At 37.6% G+C, this 27,851-nt stretch overlaps 1 protein-coding gene across 1 annotated transcript; it reads right to left on the reverse strand.

Moving 5' to 3' along the window:
• Positions 1–2,684: 2,684 nt before the first annotated feature.
• On the reverse strand, positions 2,685–27,529 carry LOC115410352 (alpha-N-acetylgalactosaminide alpha-2,6-sialyltransferase 1-like). Its single transcript, XM_030121966.1, has 9 exons — positions 27,301–27,529; positions 26,662–26,842; positions 19,329–19,497; positions 15,378–15,540; positions 9,521–9,659; positions 6,749–6,852; positions 5,112–5,195; positions 4,911–5,010; positions 2,685–3,496 (listed from the first exon to the last, which is right to left on the reverse strand). The coding sequence occupies exons 1-9, from the start codon at positions 27,399–27,401 to the stop codon at positions 3,287–3,289; spliced, it is 1,251 nt and encodes a 416-aa protein (XP_029977826.1). The 5' UTR covers positions 27,402–27,529; the 3' UTR covers positions 2,685–3,286.
• Between the last annotated feature and the right edge of the window lie 322 nt (positions 27,530–27,851).

The raw sequence follows: 27,851 nt of genomic DNA on the forward strand, positions 1-27,851 counted from the left end.
AGGGGGAGGGGGTGGGGGAGGGGGAGGATATGGACGCTGTGGCTCGGAGAGAGAGGCCAACTTGGGATGTCAATTTTGCAGAGAGCTTGAAGTAAGTACTTGTTAGCATCTGTTAGCATTTAACGTTAGCATTTACTGTTATGGTCGGTCATTTTAAGTGTTGCGCTGATTAGTTCATCACTTCATCCTGCATTTTTATTGGCCAGTTTGCAGACGGAGGTCACAGCAGTGGTCACACTGTGAGATGATCAACCCAAATTTTATCGCAGGCTGTCTTTGGTCCCAACTGTCAGTGTTGGGTCGGTGTTCCAACTGTCCTATTTCTTTGCTCAATTTATTATTATTGTGACTTCTAATTTTTAATTTTCTTATTTATTTATTTTAGTGTAGTTTTTTCATATTTTATCATGTATATGTGTAACAGGGTCAATTCTTCCGCAGCAATGTGGGTATGTAGATGATATTGTGTATTGTTTATTATAATTACAAAAATCTGTTCATTTCATTTTCATTTCTTTTGGTTAATGCCTGACATTATGGGCCTCAGAGTCAGTATGTGGAACTTTTAATTTGAGTCTGTTCCCCAAACAGTCATTTACAGTGTGACACTGCCAGCTATAAGTAGAGTTTTGGCGCCTTTACCTCTTCCCTTTTGTTCCAGATCTCAACACTGTAACAAATTTTACTGTTAAATAACAGTAAAATACTGCAGCTAGAGTTGCCAGTATGTTACTGTTATTCTACAGTATCTCTACTGTAATCTACAACTACAGTTTCTTACTGTAAAAAGTATTACAGTACTGGGCTGTATTTCATGTACCTTTTACAGTAAAATACTGTTAGCCACAGTTGCTGCATTTTACAGTAACTACCGTATTCCAAGAAACAATATATTACTGTAAAAAATATTTAATGTTATATTTACAGTATAACACAGCGAAAAGCTAGGATTTTAACATTTCAAATTACATTTTAAAAAACAAAACCCTGAACATTGCCAAAAAAAGCTCAAACAAAAGATGACCTTTTAACATTTAGCTTTTATTAAATTCACTGTCAATCACGTTCTGTGATTTGGCTCAACATTGGCTCAAAGTGCATAGCTTAGTACATGTGCCATGAATTCCGTCTCCTTTTTTCTTTGAACTTCAACAAGAGATCGTACATTACATTATTTTTATGGAGGCAATTTAATGTTTAATGAACCCAAAATGCCACAGCATGGTACAGTTACGTTGATAAAATCACAATTACCTGATAAAAGAACAACTGGAGCAGGATGGAGTTCTGCCAGTGTTGGTAGAAGCATCAGGTGGCCTGTGTTCCTGTGGTGTATGGGGTTAAGTCCGGGTGAAAATGGTTGTCCTCAGTTTTTTTCTCTTTTTACTTTTTCGTTCTATTTTGAAAAAGAACCATTTACCTTTGATGCAGCAAGTCTATAGTTAACATTCGTTGGACTGAATCTTTTTCTAAATGAGCTGGTGGGATTTGATGCCAGATGATTTCGTTCAGATCAGTTCTGAGCGGACAGCAGTGGAGGAACTGAAGAAAATACTGTAGAATACTGTCAAATTTTGCAGTAACTTGCTGTTTTAAATTTGCTACTTAAAGACCTCATTATTTACAGCATTATACTGTATTTTCAAACAACAGCAAAATGTACAAAATGTATAGTTTTTTTTTTTTTTTTTTTTTTACAGTAATTTGTTACAGTGTATGGCAGAGGTAAGCAGTCGTGCAGTTCATGAAAATTTTTAGTTTAGCTTCTGCTAATTTAATTTTTAAATGAACTGGCAAATTCAACTGTATGAGGTGCTTATGATGTGCTGGAACACATTTCTGTATCATTTGGTTTGTGTAGGAGCATGTTTTACGGGGGTCGCTGACCGGAGGTTTTTGTGTCTTTGCCACTTTTGTCAGGAGCCGAAAAACAATAAACAGAGGCTGCCTCCAAAGTCATACGTGCAGGTCTCATCTGTAAAAAACACAACGGAGAGTCTGACACCACCGGTTAACCATGGGTCGGTTTTAGTTGGGCTTTTTCCAAAAATTTTTCTGTGTTTTATTTCGTGTTGTGCATTTTGCAATTTCGTTCTGTACAAGCATCTGGGATGTTTTTATTGAATAACAATTAATAAATCTGAATCTGAATTAAATTTTATGTTCTTATCCTGGTTTTTTTCCCAGAGACTGTTTTTATCGAGGTTTTTATTGTGTTTCATTGCATCTTGTTTTGATTTATTTAATCTTATTTATTTATTACCTCTGCCAAGGAGGTTATGTTTTTGCCAGGGTTTGTTTGCTTGTTGGTTTGTTGGTTTGTTTGTTTGTTTGTTTGTTGGTTGGTTGGTTGGTTGGTTGGTTGGTTGGTTAGTTAGCAGCATAACTGAAAAAGTTATGGACGGATTTAGATGAAATTTTCAGGAAATGTCTGAAATGGGACGAGTAACAAATGGGATTTTGGAAATGATCCGGATCACTGTCTGGATCCAGGAATTTTTAAAAGGATTCTTTATCATTGGGACATAGGGATATTTTTAACATATGTATGTGTAACTCAACACAATGAATAGTCAGAGTGCTTGGTAAAAAAAACAAAAACAAAATAAGTTCCCAACAGGTTCTACAAGATATTAAAGATTGATCTGGATCCTCACAAAATTCTGGATTCCATGATCCAGAACAGGAAAAAATCATGGAGTTTTGGAATTTTCATTCAACTAATACATTTCATATTTTTATATCTTGGCAAAACACATGAAATAAAGGAAAACACAATAAAAAAAAGATGATAATATCAATGCTAAGGGTCTAAGTCCAAAGTCCAGGTATTATTTTTAGTAGATCACAGCATTGGAGACTGAGCTGCCTTGGCGGAGGTCTGCACTGTGCTCTTCTAGTTTTCTTCTTCTACTTATCCATGCTGCTGTGCAGTTGAATGCCGGAACACTGAGCGTTTTTTGTCCCGACACTAGGTCAAGTACCTGCCGAACAGGTTCAGTGTGTGTTCTGTTGTAATGCCAAATGTAGTCACTCGAGTATAAATTAAGTAACCTTAAGCCTTGAACCTTCCACCAATCCACATCCCTCAACACACAGCCCCACCCCCAAGAATTACAGGGAATCTGAAAAGTCCCAACCACCTTAGCAGGAACATTTTTCAGGGCAAATCTGAGGTCAAGGCAAGTTTGTCACCCAGGTAATTTGGGTGTAAATGCTTCTTCATATTCCCCGGTTAAGTGATAGTTCTTGGAGTGGAAAAAGGGACTGACCCCCCCCTCCCGGGTCAGGGCTCCTTCGGCTTTTCTGTCGCAGGTATAGAGCTGTTTCTTTGATACAGTTTGATTATTTTAGAGTCGTGCAGTTTTTTCCACGTGTCCTTTTCCAGATTGTAGTCGTGGTTTGTGTAGAAAATGACTCTGGTTTTAACGGCCTTCTCAAAGTAGTAGTTGGAGAAGTCTCTGTGGTTTTCTGTCATGAAGCCGTACGCATCCACCTGAGGAAGAAACAGGAGGGGAGAAATGAATAACCCCTCCCCCAATGTGATCCAATACACCTGTCACATCTGCACAATGATGAGAGCATTATGGGATTTGAACCCATAACCACCCAGGGGGTTACTTTTGTGTCAGTTCCCAAATGAATTTTTCTCTATATTTACCCTCATACGAGTTATCAACATTTATCATCATATTATCCTCTGTATTCTGCATTTTTTATTGAAAATCGGCTATTTTCCTAAATTTAATTTACGGAACATGTAGATGTTCATGAAAGCTCAGATAAAAGTTTGAGGATAATTATATCAAAATGAGAGAAAACTGAATAAATAGTGCCTTTTTCAGTCCAGTCTGTCATTAACTGAACATAAGCCCAGTGTGTCCATCCACTGGCATTGATCCAGCTCCATAGGTTTTACTGGAGAATCAATATTGGACAAGATGACGGTGTTTCCATGGTAACTACGGAGCCTCTGAACATCCAAATATGGTCATATCTGATGACCATGAAAAGCTGAAGAACTGTATTTTACACCAATTATTGACATGGACTGATAGGATTAGTGGATCAACAGGAATTAAACAGTTTAGATCAGTAGATGGTTTAGGTTAAAGGAGGACATTTGGGTCTTTAAGGGTTAAAGGAGGACATTTGGGTCTTTAAGAGTTAAAGGAGGACATTTGGGTCTTTAAGAGTTAAAGGTGGACGTTTGGGTCTTTAAGGGTTAAAGGAGGACGTTTGGGTCTTTAAGGGTTAAAGGTGGACGTTTGGGTCTTTAAGGGTTAAAGGAGGACGTTTGGGTCTTTAAGGGTTAAAGGCGGACGTTTGGGTCTTTAAGGGTTAAAGGAGGACGTTTGGGTCTTTAAGGGTTAAAGGAGGACGTTTGGGTCTTTAAAGGCGGACATTTGGGTCTTTAAGGGTTAAAGGTGGACGTTTGGGTCTGTAAGGGTTAAAGGTGGACGTTTGGGTCTTTAAGGGTTAAAGGCAGACATTTGGGTCTTTAAGAGTTAAAGGTGGACGTTTGGGTCTTTAAGGGTTAAAGGTGGACGTTTGGGTCTTTAAGGGTTAAAGGCAGACATTTGGGTCTTTAAGAGTTAAAGGTGGACGTTTGGGTCTTTAAGGGTTAAAGGTGGACGTTTGGGTCTGTAAGGGTTAAAGGTGGACGTTTGGGTCTTTAAGAGTTAAAGGTGGACGTTTGGGTCTTTAAGGGTTAAAGGTGGACGTTTGGGTCTGTAAGGGTTAAAGGTGGACGTTTGGGTCTGTAATGGTTATAATTGGACTTTTTTCACAGTTCTCATGTTACTGGTCCCGCCCACTTCAGATCATATTGGACAGAATGTAGAACTGAAGTCACATGACTTTGACAGAAGTGACTTTTCCAGAGTTCATCTTCATGGATGTGAACTCACCGTGTCACAGGTGTGTAGAGCCAGGAACAGAGTGAACGCCCCATTGGTGGGCCGGACCATGGCCCAGTGGGCGGAGCTCAGAACACGGGACTTTAGGAACCTGTGGACCACAGACAAAAGCACCAAAACTGTGCATAAACACATGATTTATACACAGCATTTATAATTAAATCTGAATAAGGAAACCACAGCGTAGGTCACCTGTTCCGCACATATCTGAGAAAGTCCTGGTGCACCACGTAGAAGCGGCTCTCATTGAACTGTCCACCGTAGTAGGGCCCTGGACTGGACGAGAAAGACACAAGCAGTTCACTACTGTGGGTGGGTTTGTGTGTTTGTTTGTGTATGTGTTTGTTTTTTTGTTTGTTTGTGTGTGTGTTTGTGTGTTTGTTTGTGTGTGTTTGTTTGTTTGTTTGTGTGTTTGTTTGTTTGTGTGTATGTATGTGTTTGTTTGTTTGTGTGTTTGTTTGTGTATGTGTTTGTTTGTTCGTGTGTGTTTGTGTATGTGTTTGTGTGCTTGTTTGTGTTTGTTTGTGTTTGTTTGTGTGTTTGTTTATTTTTGTGTATGTGTTTGTTTTTGTGTTTGTTATGTGTTTGCTTGTGTATGTTTTTTGTTTGTTTGTGTATGTGTTTGTGTGTTTGATTGTGTGTTTGTTTATGTGTATGTGTTTGTTTGTTTGTGTATGTGTTTATTTGTTTGTGTGTTTGTTTTTTGTCTATGTGTTTTTTTGTGTGTGTTTGTTTGTGTATATGTTTGTGTGTTTGTTTGTGTTTGTTTGTTTGTGTATATGCTTGTGTGTGTTTGTTTGTGTGTGTTTGTGTATGTGTTTGTGTGTTTGTTTGTTTGTTTGTTTGTTTGTTTGTTTGTTTTAGCTGATGCTGCAGTATGTGGACTCACATTACAAACTGAAATAATAAGAAAAATCGGGGACAGTATGTGAAACTAAAATGAAAAAAGACAGAACGCAGTGGCATGTCCTTTCACTGTAGACAGATGGAACATATTTCAGATAAAATTTTGAATCAATTGTGGATCATACATTCAACATATTTTCATATTTAAAGTGTTTACAGCTTCAAATATAAATGAATAACAATGTTTTCATTTGAAACTCAATGACAGTGGATGGACACACTGGGTTTATATTCAGTTAGTGACAGATTAAAAAAAAAAAAAGTCACTTTTTCTTCAGTTTTCTCTGTTTTTGATAAAGTAACCTTTGAATTCGCTTTGAACTTTAATGAAAATCTACATGATCAGTGAATTAAATACAGGAAAATATAGGATTTACACTGAAAAAAATGCCAAATACAGACAATAATATTGCCATAAATGGTGATAAATCACTCAAGAAAACTTATATAGAGAGAAAAATCCATTTGGGAACTGACACAAAACTAGCGCTGGGTCTTTACGGGTTAATTTCATTTTCATTTATTTTATTGAGCTGATAGAAGACCAAATGTTTCTTTGGGAAGCCATGAAGTTGAACTGTATCTGCCATTTCCACAGATGTCCACGCATAGTTCAAGAAGACTATAAAGTTGAAAACACTGGAATTCATTTATATTTGAAGCTGTAAACACTTAAAATGTGAAAATATGTTGAATGTATGATCCACATGTGATTCAAAATTCTATTCAAGGGTAAATATATAGAAATATTCTTGATAATATTTTAAACTATCCACTTATGTTGAAGACATTCTAGTATTTTTGAGTTGAAGATCAGAACTTGAAGGGTCAGTTTTCTGGACACAGACATGAAATCAACACAAACTCATGGAGTCTGAAGTGTGAGCTGTTGTTGTGTAATAGTTTATGTGTTCATGCTTTACCGCCAACCCCGATACTGGCCCACAGAAACTCTTTCTCCTTTAACCAGACTGGTGAGCCACTGAAAATCCCTCATGCCCTCAGGAATCAGCACATACTTTATACCCTGTAAATACAAATGAAGACAGACGGGTCCAGTGTTAATAGAGTTTTATTTATAATGTAACATAAACATAATGTAAACATGAGGGTGAGAAAAGAGTTAAATGTCATATAACACTGAATCTGTTTAACCCTTTATTGGGCAAGTGACTATTTTTGGTCATTTCTGCACATTTTCACATTACAAGACATCTGAGGTCCAATGTGGTCTCCGGGGTCTGTAAGGTCCAATGTGGTCTCCGGGGTCTGTAAGGTCCAATGTGGTCTCCAGGGTCTGTAAGGTCCAATGTGGTCTCCAGGGTCTGTAAGGTCCAATGTAGTCTCCGGGGTCTGTAAGGTCCAATGTCGTCTCCGGGGTCTGTAAGGTCCAATGTGGTCTCCAGGGTCTGTAAGGTCCAATGTGGTCTCCAGGGTCTGTAAGGTCCAATGTGGTCTCCAGGGTCTGTGAGGTCCAATGTAGTCTCCAGGGTCTGTCAGGTCCAATATGGTCTCCGGGGTCTGTAAGGTCCAATGTGGTCTCCAGGGTCTGTGAGGTCCAATGTAGTCTTCAGGGTCTGTCAGGTCCAATATGGTCTCCGGGGTCTTTCAGGTCCAATATGGTCTCCGGGGTCTGTAAGGTCCAATGTGGTCTCCAGGGTCTGTGAGGTCCAATGTAGTCTTCAGGGTCTGTCAGGTCCAATGTGGTCTCCAGGGTTTGTAAGGTCCACCTGTGCTTTGTTCGGTTCCATGAAGTAATGGAACTAATGTAAGGAATGATGTTCAAAGGGATCATGTGGATGTGGACAGGGGTCTGGACCAGCACGCATGGGGGTCTAAGGGGACAGGGGTCTGGACATTTTGGGAACTGAAGTAAATATTCAAGGCAGAGTATTTGACAAAAATGAACGCTGTTGAAAAATCACTGGCGATTTATATGTGTTTAAATGTTCAGGTTCTGTATGTAACACCAGTGGACACGATGGGTTCCACACCAAACCTGGAATGAGACTGATGCCAAACCCACATGTGTGGATTAGAAAAACCACTAGGATCCACAGATTGAACACAGTGTCTGTATTTAGAGTCTATAGAAGAGCATTTACACATGTTTACACATCTAATGTACTGACAGCTAGGGAGATTTAATGTCCATATTTGGGTCCTATTTTTGGACCCAATATTTGATTATAAATTCATTAATTATGGGATGGATCATTTCTCTGAGGTCATCATTAGGTCCATCCTAAAACATTTACAAGTGGTTCCAAATTTTGGTAATGCGAAATTTCCAGTTGAACAAGATCGAGCTCTCAGACCAAAGCTGGGGTTCTATGACCCTCAGAAATGTGCAAAATATAAAGTGCACAATAGAAAGCTGATAATGGAAACTGTTAAAGATTGCGAAAAAGTTTTTACAGGCTCATCATGTGGTTTTTGAGACATTTCGACATGGGTGTTTTTCTGAAACTGGTCCTGAAACAGGACAGAGGGTTAAATATTCAAACCAGATGTAGACGAATGTTCTGAAGCAGGTTTGGAAGAACTGTGGGTCTATTGGAAAAATCAATATTTACTGTGATAAAAGAGAAACTATTTTACAGATAAAACACATTTTTATATCATATTTAATACATAAATCCACATGTAACACGGTCAAAATGACACGAAAATTACACATGACTATTTTTGTGAATATCTCTTTATTCTTTCACAGGTGCATTTTGGGAATCTATAGAAGAGCATTTACACACATGTTTACACATCTAATACACTGACAACTAGGGAGATTTAATGTCCATATTTGGGTCCTATTTTTGGACCCAATATTTGATTATAAATTCATTAATTATGGAATGGATCAGATTGTTTTTGCATTTCTCTGAGGTCATCATTAGGTCCATCCTGGGGTAAATATGTCTACATTTACCTTTTATTATTGGGTCTAAAAAGATGGAAAAGTGTCAGATACTAAAACAAACCCAGTTTCATGGACAGACCCATGTCTGACTCTGGTGTGGAATTAAAATGGACTTGACTTCAATTAACTTCATGCTGGGTTGTATCACCCATTGTATGTTCAGTAAACTCATAGTTAGGGCTGTGTATTGGCAAGAATCTGGTGATATGATACAAATCCCAATACTAGGATCACGATACGATATATCATGATACTGTGAAAAAGGCAATTTTTTGTTTGTTTCTTTTTTTAAATGATTATTTCCTTGAAGAACTGAATTACAGCAGAAATCTGCACAAACACTAAACACATTTTTATTTGATCCCAACAGGATCTGATGTTATATCACAAAATGTTCCTGTGTTCAAACTTAAATTCTGTTTTACAGACATTACAGTTTAAGATCCTGTTCAAATGTTCATATTCTATTAGTTCACAACTAACATCAGAACATTATTTAAGTTCAATCCCAACAAAGGAACTAACATTATTTAATAAAAGTGTTAAATAACAATAAATAAAATATAAACAAAAAAGAAAAAGAAAAACGAACCTCTACAAAATCTGCATTTGAATAAATACCTACAAATATCAATACAGTACTTTTTAATATCAGTACAGTATTGTGAAATGAAATATTGCGATATATTGCAGAACTGATATTTTCTTACAGCCCTACTCATAGTCCAGTCAGTAAAAGGCAAATACACACAAGAGTACATTAGAGTTGGGGTACCTTATCATGAGGGGCACCTTTGTATCCAAACTTTTTGTAAAAGATCGTTGATGCAGTGATGGAGTGTGCTGTGTGAACGTACACAGAGGTTTTGTTTCCTACGTCTTCCTCAAAACCATCAATGGCAGCTGCATTCATCCTGTCACACAAAAAAGGAACAAGAAACGTCATCATTATTGTGTGAAATGGTTCTGCTGTACAGGGGTGTGAGGTTGGTTCTAAACTGGGAACCAGCTCTGAGTGCCGTTAAGGTTTTCCATCAGCTAGTTCTGTTTTACGTGAGCGGAACTGGGAACTTCCTCGTCTAGTTGTGTTCTGGTTCTGGTTGAAGGCAGATGTTTGACTCAGGTAGATCCAAACCTCCACGGTGTTGCCGCTGTAGTGTGGGCTCATCTACTGCAGGGCTGTCCAACTCATGTTAGTTCAGTTCCACATTCAGCTAAATTTGATCTGCAGTGGACCGAACCACTAAAATAATAACAGAATAATATAGAAATAATGTCAACTTCAAGCTTTTCTCTATGTTTTAGAGCAAAAAAAGTAAATTTACATTATTAAAAGGTTTACATCTACAAACTATCCTTTCAAAAGATGTGAATAACATGCACAAACTGAAAAAATAAGTGTAATTTTAACAATATTCTGCTTTAGTTTATCATTTACACATGTACATTAGAACTTACAGATCACAGTGGGTCTACAAACACACAAAACATTTAATATGTTTATGTTTACGCATTTGGCAGACGCTTTTTTCCAAAGCGACTTACAGGGGAAAACCAATTAAATCACTCAATCAATCAAATTTTATTTATATAGCGCCAGATCACAAGAAAGTTATCTCTTGACATTTTATATTTAGTAACAGGCAGAATATTGTTACAATTGTACTGACTTCTCTTAAGACATTTCAGGTTATTCATATTTGTTCAGGTTATTCACATTTTTCTGCAAAATTATACTTTGTTTTAGTGTAAATATATGAACATATTTACAGAGAAACATTTGAAGTTGTCATTATTTGAGTGTTATTTTGATAGTATTTGACTGGTCCTGCCCACTGGAGATCGAATTGGTCTGAATGTGGAACCTGAACTAAAAGGATTGTTCATATTTTAGTGTAATTTTTGCATTTCATAAATTCATCCCAAGGGCTGGACTGGACCCTTTGGTGGACCAGAGTTGGCACCTGGGCCACATGTTTGACACCTGTGAACTACTGCTATTGCACTGACCAGTGTGGCCAGATGGGAAATGACAAATTATCATACCAGAATCTTAAAATTATCGTATTTTGAGGAAAATGATCACACATATCCGATTTAACATTGCTCAGGACCATCTGCTTCGGTCTCTTCAAACAACACTTTACTTGAGCAGCTGAAACCTTAAAGGTGCAGGAGACTTTCATGACCAGTTTTTCATCAGATCTGTCCAACCTCAGTATCATGAATCTGTCAGTCTGTCTGTCATTACTCAGCTGAACCTCTTGTATTAACATGAACAGTTTCTTAGTGTCATCCACCACAAACAGACCATGTGTTTACAAACAGAGCCTGGAGGGAACTGGGGCATCTGAGGAGTTTTGTCACGCACTACAGACTACAGACACGAGGCGGAAACGGCAGGAGCTCCCTTCCCTCTGTGCATATTCCTTCAGCCGTTTCCACGTTGTGTTTGTTTCATCCGTCTAATATCATATGTTCGCTGTTATGACCCGTAGGTGGGTCGTTGGGTCAGTCTGTGGGTGTGTCCTTTAGCTGTGTGTGAGTGGGTGATGTGCTGCAGGTGCTGAGCCAGATCACGCACACGGATTGGACCAGCCAGCCAGAGGCGGACCTATTAAGATCACAGAGCTGGGCCGGTCCAGGGTCACCGTTTCTTCCACTCCCAACCCCGCCTTCATTCTGCCGTATTTCGTGGTTGCAGCAGTGGGAGTGGGCTGCGGTTTTCTTTTGCCTCGTTTTTTCCTGTTTTAGGCAGGGAGGTTAGTCTCTGTTTTGGTTTCTTTTTTTACAGGTCAGCCTCGTTTCTTGGATTAGTGAAGTTTTGTTTGTTATTTTGGCCTGAGCCCACCCTGAGGTTCCAGCCACTGTTCTGTTCAGTTTTCATTATCTGTCTTATGTAAATAATCACTTTTTTGTTAACATGCACAACCTGCATCCAGGTTCTTTTCTCTGTGGCTTGGGACTGAGGAAAGGTGTCTGCTAGTTTCCTGTTCTGCCCTCGGGTCCCCTAGTCCCCCAGTAACATCACACTGTCGCTGCTGTGTCGTGTCCTTTTTGACCATGTTACATGTGGATTTATGTATTAAATATAATGTAAAATAATATAAAAATGTGTTTTATCTGAAAAATAGTTTCTCTTTTATCTCAGTAAATATTTCTTTTTCAAATAGACCCACAGTTCTTCCAAACCTGCTTCAGAACATTTGTCTACATCTGGTTTGAATATTTAACCCACTGTCCTGATTTAGGACCAGTTTCAGAAAAACACCCATATCGAAACGTCTCAAAAACCACATCATGAGCCTGTAAAAACTTCTTCACAATCTTTATCAGGTTTTGCGACATTTCATCATCAGTTTTCTATTGCACAGTTTACATTTGGCACATTTCTGAGGGTCATAGAAATAGAGCTCGATTTTGTTCAACTGGAAACTTTACATTACCCAAATCTGGAACCACTACCACTATGTTTTTGTGTGTCTGCATGTGGAGTGAAACTGTGGAACAGTCTTGATATCGAACACAAACAATGCCCAAATATCCACTGATTTAAAAAAAAAAAAACATTTTATTTTTTTTAAATAAATGTGCATCATATTTTATATCTTTCAAACACCTCGGAACACTGGTGCTGTGTTAACAAAAGGCAACTGGGCAGCCAGTAGAGTAGAAGACAGTGGAAATCCTTAAATTTCAATGTACACATCCCAAAAAAACCCAAAAAAACAGACAGTGGGGTCACCATGGAAACTGTGGACAAACCCACATGGGACCCTTATATGCAGCCCAATTGTAACCCTTCTGGGGCCCACATGGACATGCTGGCTGGGTTAACATCCTTTACATCCTAATTACCAAGCACACATGCACGGGAGCGTGCACGCACACAAACACACACATGTACAAATGTACATGTAAATGTCACCACTGATATTCAGATCTGTCTAGCTGACGTGACCCAAGCAGAACGAAGACAAACATACTGAAAACTTATGTTAGTGGTCCAGCTAGCAGGTTCCTTTTACAAGTAGATGGAGTGACAGCGGGGACGGCCAATCACATGTATGATAGCAAAACCAAAGAGCCAATCGGAGAGCGATATTTACATTAGAGGCGGGACTTCTATCAGAGACCGACTGTTAACCCTTTGTGTGCTATAATCATTGACTAAACACTACAGACAGCGGTTGGATTAACAGTGAGTACACCAGTGTTTTTCAACCTTGGGGTCGGGACCCCACGTGGGGTCGGGACCCCACGTGGGGTCGCCTGGAATTTGAATTGGGTCACCTGAAATTTCTAGTAATTGATAAAAAATAAAATAAAAAACCTTACTAATAAAAAATATATGGTGAGTTGACAGAGACAATCACAATCCATAAAAGACATGACAAACTGTGGTTGTGAAACTGCAGCACTGTGGTTCTGTTTATCTGTCACATGTTCATTGTGGTCGGTTTCAGATGCTGCAGCTCTTTCATAATTCATAGTTTGAGTTCTTGTTTGTTCAGTATTAATTGTCCTCCTTGTAAATCCAAGCTGGACTGACTGTTCATATCCTGACCAAGGAAAATAAATTTCTCCCTTTGTGCAGTAATCTACACCTGGATTTACTGCCTCTGTTCACAATAATATACATTATATAGATTAAATGTCCTCTAAAATTAACGTTTATTTGAAACATAGTATAGCAAACTATTACATGACCAAAAACAAGTAAATTTTAGCAAAAAAAAAAAAGTCTCTGTTTTGAATGTCTGGGGTCGCCAAAAATTTGTGATGTTAAAATGGGGTCAGGAGACAAAAAAGGTTGGAACCAGTGGAGTACACAGGAGTGGATGGATAGGGGTAGGGACGTGTCCCTAGCGTCCCTACCGTAATTCTACACCCCTGGGCTGGAGTTTCCCTCAGAACCCCCTGCCAAAATGGTCTCAGGGCGGGGCAGTCCCAGAAAATATATGTATGATCCCTAATATATCCACTGATTTAAACTGGTCTATGAACAGTTGGTCTGGTCCCAGTACAAAGACAGAGGGTCCTAATACTGATGTTACATTCATATTCTGTCTGGTCCGATTTGGTTTGTTCCTTGTTTTTTGTGTTTTTTGATTTTTATGTTTGGTTTGATTGTTGTTGTTTACTTTGTCTTATTGTTTACTTCATTGTGTATTCATTTGTGTTGCCTTCAAGGACTTATGTATGTATGCACTTATCTATTTATTTACTTTTCTGGAATGTTAATATGGGTGTGTATGTATGTGTATGTAAGGATGATAAGTGAGGTTCGTTACTTATAAAAGATCTAATGGACTTGACTTTCATATATTCTGCTGATAGAAGCTAAAGGGTCGACTTTTGTGTGGAGAAGGGGTGGGATTAAAGAAGTTCTACTTCCTCCCATTCCTTTTCCAATGTACAAATGAAGTCATGTATATGTATGTTTTATTTTTGTTTTTTTCCATGACTTCTTTCTACCTGTTTTATTTCTAGGGACTAAGGAAGATTACTTTGTCTTGCTGCATATTCGAAATAAACTAAACTAAAAAAAAAAAAAAAAAAGTCTCCATGTTCATGTCAGCAGCAGAGCGTTTGGAACATGAGCTGTCATGGGTTCGCTCATTTTATGTGCTAGTTTACTGACAGTAAAATGACACATACTTTAAATATCTTATGCTGCATTCCAGGCAGGTTTTAGAACCCCAAAGTCATGTTCCAGTGGTGTTCCAGGCAAGTCACACCAAACTGCCTGAGCGCAAGGAATTATGGGAGCTAGATGTAAACAAACCAGCATGGTGGACCGTACAGGGCGTATGTTCATTTATAGTCATCTCAATCCCAGAGGTGTTTGTTCTTTGTTTATTTGAAGGAAACAGAGGAGGAAAAACAGCACATAGGGCAAGAGAAGCTGTTCTACCTTTTACACTGTAAAAATCTAAATCTGACCAAGTATATTTTTGTCATTTCTAGTACAAATATCTCATCACACTTAAAATCAGACAGAATCGCCGAAAGAGGAACTTTTCAGTGAGATATAAGAACTGATTTATAGACAATAGATCTGGAAAATCTGATTCCAACAAATCTGACCAAGACAATTTTCACTTGTTCCATTGGCTGATTTTTTTTTGGATTAATTCAAGATTTTTTTTTTTTTTGCTTGAATTAAGCAAAAAAAAAAAAAAAAAAAGAATCTTGAATTAAGCAAAAACCATCTTGAATTAAGCAAAAAAAAACAAAACCAAAACATCTTGAAGATTTTTTTTAAACTAACAAGATTTTTTTTAACCAAAAAAAAAAACCAAAAACAAAAATTCATCCAAGCCTCTGACAGGAAACTCAGGCTTACTTGGGCATCCTCCATACAGACCCCCCAGGACTATAATGCACAGTCGGGGGCTCTGTATCATTCATTCACCTACGTACGTCACAGTCCACACATCAATAAAAGAACTTAGCCAAAAAAAAAAAAAAAAAAAAAAAAACAACAACTCCTATTCATAAATGCAAGTCTGGGTGGGAATGTTGACATGAAATACACAAAGACAAATGCATAATCAAAACTAAACACTGTCAGAAACACTGTGCGCCTTATTTTGGCCTGTTGTATATTTACTGTGTGTGAGTCTTACCGAAACACATAATCGTGTGCGTCGATCTCTTTTCCCATTTTAGATCCATTTAGGATTCCTCCTGTTCCCACCACAGCACAGCGCACACAGCCGTCTCCTCCTGTTTTCTGGAGGATCAGTGGTTCTGTGGGTCTGGGGATCAGTTTTAGAGCTGCCATTACGTCTGCAAAACCAAACATTAATGGATCACAGAGAAAAAAAAAACATATGCAAATGTATGTGTGGATATAATGATATAAAGACTCAGACACTGAAAGCAGCATTTTGGTTTTTTTTTTTTTTAAATTTCATACAGACTAACATATTTTTACTGGGAGTGTCTCTGATCAGGGTCAGGGTTCAGTAATTTAGAACCAGATTTTACATAATCTAGTATGTATGTATGTACTTATGTATTTATTTACTTTTCTGGTATGTCAATATGGTTCTAATAGTTTTGGATTTTTTATTATAGTTTAGTTTTATTTAGTTTTCACTTTTTTCCCCCTAATTAAGTTAGTTTTATTTAGTTTTTAGAGCAGGTTTGCTAGTTTTTATTAGTTTTTGTTCCTTTCTAAATGCTTAATTTTATTTTTTTCATATCTTTTATACAAATAAATCCCAGACAGGACTCTGCTGCTTTCTCCCAGTTTTAGTCTCCATGTTTCCAGGTAGAGTGGGGACCAGAAGACGACTGGAAACCACAAGTGACAGAGTGTGAAGTGTCGTATGGTGCCTCCAGATAAAACAGCGCGAGCGAAATAAATCAATTTCATATCAATCCGACATTGACAAAAACCAAAACGAAGAGAATTTTATCCCTAATTTTATACGTTTTAGTAAGTTTTGTAAGCGCACAATACAGTTTCAGCTAGTTATCGTTTTTTCTTTTAGTTATAGTTTTTATTTATTTCAAAACATTAGGTGCGAAAATGTTTTTTCAATTCTAGTTTTCACCATTTCGTTGCTAACGTTATACTTAAAAGTAGCCCCTCCCCACAACTGAATGACTGCTGTTGGTTCCGCTGTGTTGTGCTAAAATGCAGAGCAGTAATTACAAATTCACCAAATTCTTTACAAAGATTTCATTGTACAGCGTAAGAAAATATTACAGTTTTGCTTATTTTGTTTGTGGCATTTTTAAGACCTCTGAAAGACAGATTTAAGGATTAATTGTTATTATTTAAGGATAATTAAGGCCTTAATTTTAGACAAACAAATTTAAGACTCTTTAAGGACCCGCGCAGAGCTGGTCCTCCCTATAAGTGAACTGTTAAGGGCCCCGCAGCCACCAGGGGGCCCCAAACTTATATAACATGTCATTTGATTTGTTGATGATCTGGCAACGGAAACAGTGAAAACGGTGATTGTAATGAAAACCTGGCAACCCAGGATGAAGCATTAGTCAGTTTGTCAGTTTGGGGGGAAGTGTGCAAAGTGAAACTGAAGATGCTTTCCTCTTCCTCTAACTGTCCAGACCCACTCCACTGCTGTTTGGACCCCAGAGTAAGACAACTACTGGGATTTGAACCCTTTTAAGACCAGTCATCTTAAGCCGTAGACACACCAATCCAATTTTCGGCGGTCGGACGTCGTCGGTCAGTCTGGTGAGGTCGGTGACATGCGTCTGTTTGTTCATTTTTAATTCAGTACGAGATAGAGGGGTAATATATAATAATAATGAATATATCTGTGAATCAACACTATATTTACATTCATCACCATGTTTATGGAATGACTTCTCGTGTCATCTCGCGATAATAAATAAACAAATCATCGCATTTGTGATTTAATGGAAAAACCAACATTACGTACTTCCATTTTTTCAACATTTAGTAAATATCAGGAAAGTTGCGCAGATATCGAATAGAAAAGCGTCTACTGTTGACTATGGACTTCATTCATTCCATGAAGTCAACACTGTTAGCATTGTTAGCATAGTGCGATTTCTCCGCAGTTTTCACCTGCGACATCTTTCTTCTTCCACCAGTAGAAGCCCTAGAGCTGACAACACCAGGATCTTCTTATTATGAACCATCTGTTCAACAAGTACAACAACACCAACCCTTCTGGACTACTGAACAGTGACAACAATGACTGATGACAGTGAACTCTGGGTTTACAGAGATGTTCTGTCACTTTCCGGTTTTACATCTTGCACCTGCACAGAACATACACTGAAGTCGGTAGTCAATTTGGTGTGTTCTTCACACTTTTTTGAACGTGTTGGACAGACAAGAGCCGACTGATCAGTCGGGGCTACCTTTACTAGCGACAGTTGGCAGTTGGGTTGGTGTGTCTTCACCTTTAGATGTGCCTACCTCCTGTCTGTCCACCAGCCCCTCATGGCCTTTCTGACAGGTGGTAAGTGCATTAGAACCTGGGAAAACCCTGACCAGGACACAAACCCCGGCTCCTGAACCAGAGTCAGTCGATATTTATGACAGTTTTTATTGTTTTACTGTCACTGTGTTCAAATAGAACACATTAGTATGTAGAGCTGATGAACTTTTGACATGAATTAGTGTCGTAATTCAGAGTGAAATTATTTTGTGTTTATGGATGTATGGTATGGTGGCGGTGGGGGGGCACTGGTCTTGTTTGAACAGCCCAAATGAACAGGGCTGGACTTCCAAGTATTAGTCTATGGCAGTGGTTCCAACCTTTTTTGTCTCCTGACCCCATTTTAACGTCACAAATTTCTGGCGACCCCAGACATTCAAAACAGAGACAATTTTTTGCTAAAATTAATTTGTTTTTGATCCTGTAATAGTTTTCTATCCTCTGTTTCAAATCCAGGTTAATGTTAGAGGACATTTAGTCTATATAACGTATATTATTGTGGACGGAGGCAGTAAAGTCAGGTGTAGATTACTGCACAAAGGGAGACTTGGATTTTCCTTGGTCAGGATATGTACAGTCAATCCAGCTTGGATTTACAAGGCTGACAATTAATACTGAACAAACAAGAACTCAAACTATGAATTATGAAAGATCTGCAGCATCTGAAACTGACCACAATGAACATTTGACACAGAAACAGAACCACAGATAAACAGAACCACAGTGCTGCAGTTTCAGACTTACAGTTTGTCTGATATGGATTGGCTCTGTCAACTCAACACAGATTTATATTAGGAAGGTTTTATTTTAATCAATTACTAGAAATTCCAGGCGACCCCACGTGGGGTCCTGATCCCAAGGCTGAAAAACACTGGTCTTTGGATGTATGTAGTTAAACATATGCACCTTTTTGAAGTAAAGGACCTGAATACTTATATAAATGTACCAGTGGGCTACATGGTTCTTATTGTTATTGGAACAGACCAAGGTTCTAATACTTTTGGATTTTTCATTATACTTTAATTTTATTTAGTTTTCACTTTTTTTTCTTTAATTCAGCTCGTTTTAATTAGTTTTTAGAGCAGGTTTGCCAGTTTTTATTAGTATTAATTTTTTTTCCTAAACGCTTAGTTTTAGTTTAGTTTTAGTATTAATTTCAGTTTTGTCGTTTCTTTTCTCTTCCCAACTTTAGTCTCCATGTTTCCAGGTAGAGTGGGGACCAGAAGACGACTGGAAACCACAAGTGACCACAAGTGATGGACCGTGAAGTGTTGTATGGTGCCGCTAGCTAAAATTGCTAGAGCGAAATAAATTGATCAATCAATCAATCCAACATTGACAAAAACGAAAACTAAGGGAATTTTATCCATAATTTTTATATGTTTTAGTTAGTTTTGTAAACACACAATACAGTTTCAGTTAGTTATCATTCTTTCTTTGAATTATATTTTTTTATTTATTTCAGTTAACAAAAATGTTTTTACAATTCTAGTTTTCGTCATTTCATTAGTTTTCGTTAACGATAATAACCTTGGAACAGACTTCCAGGTGTAAAGTCTTCTCAAGATAATAATAAAAACACATTAATCCTGTTTGACTAATTCTTTTCTGTCATTTCGACCCTCCTACCGTCATAGTGGTACTCCATGAATCCAAAGGGGTTGTTAAAGTGAGACAGTCGGTTCCACTCGCTCATGTTGATGCTGTTTTTTTCCATAAACAGTCGTATGTTGGGAATAAAGGCTGTCCTGTAGTTCGGGTCGGTTTCCACAGACTTCCACAAACTATGCTGACATGTCTGAAAATGGAACAGAAAAACTTACAATAATGACAATTCCAAGGTCATTACTACAGTTTTTGCTGCTGAGTTGATGTTTTGGATCAGATCTCATGTGCAGAACATCCGATCAGTTCATAAAATGTTCTAAGTCAAGTCGTTACATCCACTGTTGGCTACGAGAAAGTCGTAATATTGTGAGAATAAAGCCATAATATTATGGGGATAAAGTCGTAGTTAAAAAAAACCAAACACTTGATTTAATGAAAGTGTTGTACTTTTATGAGATTAAAGTTGTAATATTTTGAAAATAAATTTGTAATAGTGCGATAAAAAGCCTTGTAGATGACAGAGTTTCCAGTTACAGCGAACACAATAAGTGAAGCATCGTCTTTCACTTCTGTTGAAGCAGACAACTAACGCTAATGTGTTGATGGTGGGCAGGGCTAATAGGCTCAGTATTTGGTGGGCGGGGCTAATAGGATCAGTAAGGCAAGGCAAGGCAGGTTTATTTCTATAGCACATTTCATGTACAAGACAATTCAAAGTGCTTTACGTAAAACATTAAAAGCATAACAGCATGGAAGCATTAAAAAGTATAGGCATGAGAAAAAAAACAACAAACTAGAAGCACTCGGAGAGCGCAGACCTCCGCCAAGGCTGATCAGTGGCCCCCCGTGGGCCCCCCCACCCCCGATCACCACCAAAATTTAATCATTTCTTCCTTATCCCATTTCCAACAAACCCTGAAAATTTCATCCAAATCTGTCCATAACTTTTGGAGTTATGTTACACACTAACGGACAAACAAACAAACAAACAAACAAACCCTGGCAAAAACATAACCTCCTTGGCGAAGGTAAAAATCTGATAAACAGATAAAACAGACGAGCAGATAAAACAGATAAAAACTTTTAGCTTAAAAGGAACAGTGCAGATCTGAACTGATGAATCCAAACTCTCTTCAAATGCAGCTGAGAACAGGTGGGTCTTTAACCTGGATTTAAATAAACTCAGTGTTTCAGCTGATCTGAGGTTTTCTGGAAGTTTGTTCCAGACATGTGGAGCAAAGAAGCTGAACGCAGCTTCTCCATGTCTGGTTCTGACTCTGGGAACTGACAACAGACCGGATCCAGATGACCTGAGGGGTCTGGGGGGTTCATACTGGGTCAGGAGGTCATTGATGGATTTTGGTCCTAAACCATTCAGAGCTTTATAGACCAGCAACAGAACTGTAAAGTCTATCCTCTGATGGACAGGCAGCCAGTGGAAGGACCTCAGAGTTGGACTAATGTGGTCCACTTTTCTGTTCTTAGTGAGGACTCTAGCGGCAGAGTTCTGAATGAGCTGCAGTTGCCTAATGGATTTTTTAGGTCAACCTGTAATCAAGCCGACTGAAGATGAATGCATGGACTAGTTTTTCCAGGTCCTACTGAGACATCAGATCTTTTATCCTTGAGATGTTCTTAAGGTGATAGTCGGCTGCTTTTGTGTTTGCCTTGATGTGTTTTTCAAAATTTAGGTCTGAGTCCATCACTACACCCAGATTTCTGGCCTGGTTGGTGGTTTTTAGGTCTATAGACTGAAGCTCCGTGGTGACCTGCAGTCGTTTCTCTTTGGCTCCAAAGACAGTTACCTCAGTTTTGTTTTTGTTCTGCTGAAGAAAGTTGTGACACATCCAGTCATTAATCTCCTCAATGCATTTACCCAGAGCCTGTATAGGGCCTTGGTCTCCAGGTGACATTGTGATATATATCTGTGTGTCATCTGCATAGCTATGGTAGCTAATATTGTTGTTCTTTACAACCTGTGCCAGTGGGAGCATGCAGATGTTAAACAGAAGGGGCCCCAGGATGGAGCCTTGGGGAACAGTATTTGGCTTTTGTGCGTAAACCCCAAATGAAAGTAGAACCTCATAAAATGTTTTATATTATGAGACCAGTGGATACGACTTTATTCTGTAAATTATGATATTTTTCCTGCCTGTTTTTAAATTATGACGTTATTCTCATAATATTACAACTTCATTCTTGTAAAATTATGGGTTTTATCTTGATATTTTACGACTTTATTCTTGCAGTGACAGGTGTTTTTATTTCTTATGTGGCCCTAATACGCCGTTGCACTGTTGGCCAGAAAAGTTGGAATAATTTGTTTTTCAGACACATTTGTCTTTTATTCCTGTCTCTACACATCATTAATCTCCTTTGACCAGGTGTTATGATCAGATGTTGAGTCCCAGTTACACTTTATCCATCAATAATAAATCACATTGTCTCAGTTATTTTGTGAGAAAATATTTTATCCCAACTTTATGGACTACAGTGTAACAGGGATTACTTTGTATCGGAAAATGTTGTTATATTTACAAGGGCTGGAGGATATGAAGAAAAGCCGATAGAGCAGTCAACAATACTACAGATATAAATTCTCATTCCTTTTCGAATATGACTCTTTTTCTTTTTTGTGTGTATTATTATTTTTTGCTTCCTTGAATCTTCATTTCTATATTATGTTGTGCAAAGAAGTCACTTAGTAGCAATCAGGAAGCTTGTACCATTTCCATATTCGAACATAAATCATAAATCAAAAAAAAAAAAAAAAGAAGAAAAATCGTAACAGCAAAAATAAAACATGTAATATTGCACTTGAAACTAATGACAGTAAAAACCATGAGACACCTGTGAAGTTTGACTGAAGCCTTGGAAGACACAGAATGTCCAACCCCTCCAAGAAGATGCAGATGGAACTTTGGAAAATGTTAATTAGGAAAAAAAAAGTGAAATGACTTTGGACTTTACTGTAGACCAGGGGTGTCAAACTCATTTTCTTCTGGGGGGGGGCACATTCAGCCCAATTTAATCTGAAGTGGGCTGGACCAGGAAAATAATAACATGACAGCCAATTAATAATGACGACTGCAAATTGTTTTAGTGCAAAAAATAACATTCGATTATGCCAATATTTACATTTACAAACTATCCAAACAAAAAGGATGTGAATAACCTGAAAAAAATGAAATTTCTTAAGAAAATCAGTGCAATTTTAACAATATTCTGCCTCAACTTATCATTTCTACATGTGCATTATGGATCAGATCTACAAAGACACTAAACACTGAGGAACAGGAAGAAAATAGTTCAAACTGTGCTGAATTTTCTTTAGACATTTCAGGTTGTTCATATTTGTTCAGGTTATTCACAGTTTGAAGCATGAGGTGAGCATACTGGAGAAGGCGGAACTGGAAGACTGGTCGAAACTGGAGAAAAGTTTGAGAGTAAGTGAGTGACCACCTGTGAGTAATGAGCCAAAGAAAAAGGAGGAGTATTTGGATGCACTTTTCAGAAAGAAAAGATGGGCATGCAGCTTGCAATATTTGCAAAAAAAAAAAATCTTTCAAGTCTTGGTCAATGAATAATTTGCACCGCCATTTGAAAACTCAGCACCCGACTGTACTGGTGGAACAGCTGAGGCGAAATGTCACAGTCACAGATGATACGAATTCTACAATTGAAAGTGACAATGATTGTACAAGTGTGTCGTCGTTACCTCAGCTGTTGCATCAGCGCCTTCTCCGTCAGGTATTGTTCAGTCGAACCGTGAAAGCATTGCTTCTGCTGCATAATATTGCATACTAAGATAATATTTACTGCCGCGCCAATTAAACACCTTTAAAATGTAATGTCAATCATCACATGTAGCCTATTTAGTCATTAAAACATTGGTGTTTCAAAATAATGCAAAAAACATAAAAGAGCCAGTCTTTTGAACGGCTCCTCATTGGACAGCTCTCTTCAAAGAGCTAGAAGCCCCAACACTAACTCAAAACAATATGTTTATACTTACATTTATCATGTACATTTGAAAGCTGTGAAGTCATTTAGATTCACTGATTGAATTTTGTAAAATGATAACTCAAGAGGTACTGTTAAGGCATTGTTCAGTCTACGGCTTTCACTCATGGTGCACCTCAACAAAAATACAAACAACAAAAATACAAAGCCAACACAAAAAGGCCAATAAACATTAGCATACACATATTAGCCCCAAATTCACATCAACAACACAACCCTGCAGAACCCCTGCACAGAAAAACAACACATAATCCAGCAACATGCCCAATACCCACAATGCACTGCAGTAAACATGCCACAATATGCAAATGGAGCACATCATGATGTTCTATGTAATAAAACTTACTCACTTTTTTTAAGTTGTTGTTGGAGATGAAGACTATTGAGTTAGAATGAGTAAAAATTAAAGTTCTTCAAACTGATGAGTACAAGTGGACATATTAAAAATATAATTTGTTACTCAAATACTTATTTCTTTTTGTGAAATGAACGTATATAATAGATGTAAATATAAGACAAAATTAACTGTTGGACTTTTAAGCATTTATTTTGGTGTGTCCAACTCAAATAAGAACTTAAAGATTTTCACAGATTTTATTAAGGTAGTATACTTTTATATTATTGTGATATTTACTAAGGCCATGGGTTATTTTTTTAGAGTGTGCTAGCCCTGTGAAAACAAAATGTTTCCTTCCTTTAGATAACCAGGAATTGTGCAAGATGAGCAATGAGAAAGAAGATGGGCATTCTGGACGCTTTTCAAATGTCATGTGATGATAGCCCGCTGCATTAAAAAAAAAAAAAAAAAAGCACTTTGGTAGGAAGTGCTTTTTAATTAAACATTGCCTGATTACATTGATTTTAATTCACTCAATATTCTCTGTGTTTGGAATTAAATAAACAGAATGCTTATGTTTTATTGAACTACAATGAGTAGATTGTATTTCAAACATTTTTTTTTTTTAAATTTAATTAAATAATTGCCACAAAACCAAAGACACAATTATATTGAATATATTTTACCAAATACATTAATTAAAATCTAAATGACCACAGAATAATTTATTACAGCGTAGATAAACCTGATCCTCAGTAACATGTTTGAGTCTAAACAATTGCTAATTGTTAAACAAAAAGTTGTTGGGTTTTTTTGCATATTATGTCCATGCAGGTATGTTAAAATGTGAGAAAACATCAGATTATCAGCATTTATTTCATAGTTTTCTCACAGTATATCAGTAAATACATTGCTTCTAACATTAAATGCATGGTGTCCAGCTGAGTGGACATTTTGGTAACTCCAAGAAAAATAGGATCATAAAAAAATCAATCTCATAGTTTTTTTTTTTTGTTTTTTTTTTCATGCCTAAATGTCATGAATAAAAACACTCAGGAAAAAAAAATCTTGATTGAGGGTCTCAAAATTCATGCATGAAAGGGTTAAGAATAATTTTAGTTCAGGTTTCTACGGTGGTCGACAAGGGCCAAACACACTGTAACGGCCCAACGCGTCTGAGTTGGAGAAAACCGCTGCAGGTACAGAAACCATGCAAATTCACAAAGTCAAACACAGTCTGAACCAGGTACAAAAAAGAGGAACGTAGACCACAGGGAAATGTTGGAAAATGAAGAATTCCATTAAAAAAAAACAAAAAAACAAATATCGACTTTTTTTTTTTTTTTATTGTTATTATGCCAGAGGTCCAGAATGTTGGTGGTATGAACAGAATGATCAACACAGACGGTTTGAGTCTTTTTTTAAATTTTTTTTTTGGTCTCTGTTTTTTGTTTGTTTGTTTGTTTGTTTTTCGGTCTTGTGTTTGTTTTTTTTTTTTTTTTTTTTTTTTTTTTGGTGTTCTGTTTGCCCATTTGATACGTGTGTGTTTATGTGGATGTATTTGTGGGATTGCCACCTGGATGGGGAAGGGGGGGGCAAGTTCACAAATTTTGTAAGAAATACCTTAATGATGTCAACGTTGTTATGGAAAAATGATAAATAAAGTTGTTAAAAAAGACAAATATCACTGCTTTAACCCTTTCATGCATGACGTCCACATTTGTAGACATGTCGTTTCAGCTCATTTTCCAAAGCGTTCTAAAGGCAAGATTCTCCAAACCACATGGGGGCAGTCTTTATAGACTCTAAACAATACAATGAATAAAAGGATCATCTTAGTTGTAGAATTTGGACTGCTCTGTGATCTCCTAAAGTTAACCTCCTCAGACTGAGCTATGGGTTTACTGTTCATGTTTAGGGACAAGAGTTTCACAGCTTTATTCAAAAATTAATAAATTAACCCTTTCATGCATGAGTCACTCCAGTGGACAGTTATGCTACAGCTGTTCTCTTGTATATTAATCGCTTTTGTTGTTTTAGTTCCTTATCAGCCAACACAGTGGACACTTACACACCATCTCATACCCTGACATTCATACCATTACTGTAACTTTGCTGTTCTTGATAAACCTGATCTGCAGTGACATGTTTTAGTGTAAATCAATTGTTATTTGTTAGACAAAAAAGGTTTTTTTGCATATTATTTCCATGAAGTGAGTAATTACTAGCATTAGAATATGTTAAAATGTGAGAAAACATCAGATTAGCAGCATTAAAAATGTTTTTATTTCATTGTTCTCATATCACTTTCTGATATTGGGTTTCAAACACATGTTTCTTTACTTCAAAAATTAAATGCATGGATATTTTTGTAACTTCATAGAAAAAAAAACTTGATCACATTGTTTCTTTTCATGCCTAAGGAAGAATAAAAACACTGAAGAAAAAAAATCTTGACTAAGGTTCTCACAATTCATGCATGAAAGGGTTAAAAAAAAAAAAAACCTGTCCACTGCAAAGGACATTAAAAAAAAAAACCTGTTGCATCATGATGTTTCCAATATAAGCATTTATTTAATTAAAACAAAAAACAAACTTATACTCTCCTGGGTCTCAGGAGGTTAAATCTCTTCTTAATAAAACCATATATTTAAAAAAAAAAATTAAACTGCATTTCAAATGTAGCCTAATTTTAGTAATAAAATCAATCTAAAAAAAATTGAGATCCTTTTTTTCATAATTCATGCATGATAGGGTTAAATGACATTGCATGACTTTTAGGACAGACAGTAAATACTTTCATTACTGAGGAGGTGGAACAGCTGACTGGGTCAAACATTATGTAAGCTGTGTTTATACAGTGTACAGTGAACCGAACCATATGAGCCTTTTATGATGACAGGTTGGAACGTTCAGCACCTGCTGATGTGCAGACACTCCCAAAAGGCTTATAGAAAAGAACAGGAGCCACTGTTGTGTTTGGGTTGTGCTTACCGTCTTTCTGGGTGACTCATCCACGTTATAAACTTCCTCAAAATCCCACTGTGGAAGTTTGGTGAAATTTTTTTTGTACATGACAGGAATGGGCGTCTCTGGGACAGACGCTGTAGCTCTGAGTCCGAGTCCTGGTCCTGGGGTCTCACCGATGTCCCTGATCCGAACCACAGCGGTCCACCTGAAGAGTGAATGTGAGCAAATATAAAACAGCAGAGTGAGTCGAACACACTGGAATGAAACAGGTTCAACATCTGACTGAACCCATAAACACCCAGGGCTACTTTAGTGGCAGCTTCGGAAGACATTTTTCTTTCTATTTAACGTGTTTCATGTGATTTATCATTATTTACTATCATATTGTCCTTGGAATTTAGCATTTTTTCCAGTGTAAATCATGTATTTTCCTGTATTTAATTCACTGATCATGTAGATGTTCATTAAAGCTCAAAGTGAATAAACAGTGTCTGTTTCAGTCCAAACCCTGAAAATTTCATCCAAATCTGTCCATAACTTTTTGAGTTATGTTGCACACTAACGGACAGACAGACAGACAGACAGACAGACAGACAGACAAACAAACCCTGGCAAAAACATAACCTCCTTGGCGGAGGTAATCAATAATTAAATCAGTCTTACCTGATGCTGCTGGACAGGTCTTGCCATGATGCATGGATAATAATTCCAACTACGGCCAAACACAGTAAAGGGAAAATCCAGACTTTTCCCACCAAAGCCATGCTGTTGTTGGGTTTGAACCTCTGGGTTCTTGGACGTTGTTGTCGTCCTGTGGAACCTGCAGAACTTCACAGAACCGAACAAAAAGACCGTCTGCTGAAGCTTCCTTTGGTCCTTGGAGGTAGAACGTCTGCAGCTGTGGAGTGGGCGTGCTTTAAAGCAGGTCTCAGACTGTTGACTGAGAATTCTGCCAGAACAGATAATCAGCATTCCACCAAGAAAACAGCTCAGAACTCACAAGTCTGTTCCTGTTTCCAGACTTTAAACATGTGGTCACAGCGGTGGGAGAAGAGCCTGAGCCAAGGCTTGAAAAGATTTTTACTGATTTTAGCTTGAAAGGATTTTTACCTCCGCCAAGGAGGTTATGTTTTTGCCAGGGTTTGTTTGTCTGTCTGTCTGTCTGTCTGTTTGTCTGTCCGTTAGTGTGCAACATAACTCAAAAAGTTATGGAC

The sequence above is a fragment of the Sphaeramia orbicularis genome, chromosome 19 (assembly GCF_902148855.1).
Source record: "Sphaeramia orbicularis chromosome 19, fSphaOr1.1, whole genome shotgun sequence".
Lineage (NCBI taxonomy): Eukaryota > Metazoa > Chordata > Actinopteri > Kurtiformes > Apogonidae > Sphaeramia > Sphaeramia orbicularis.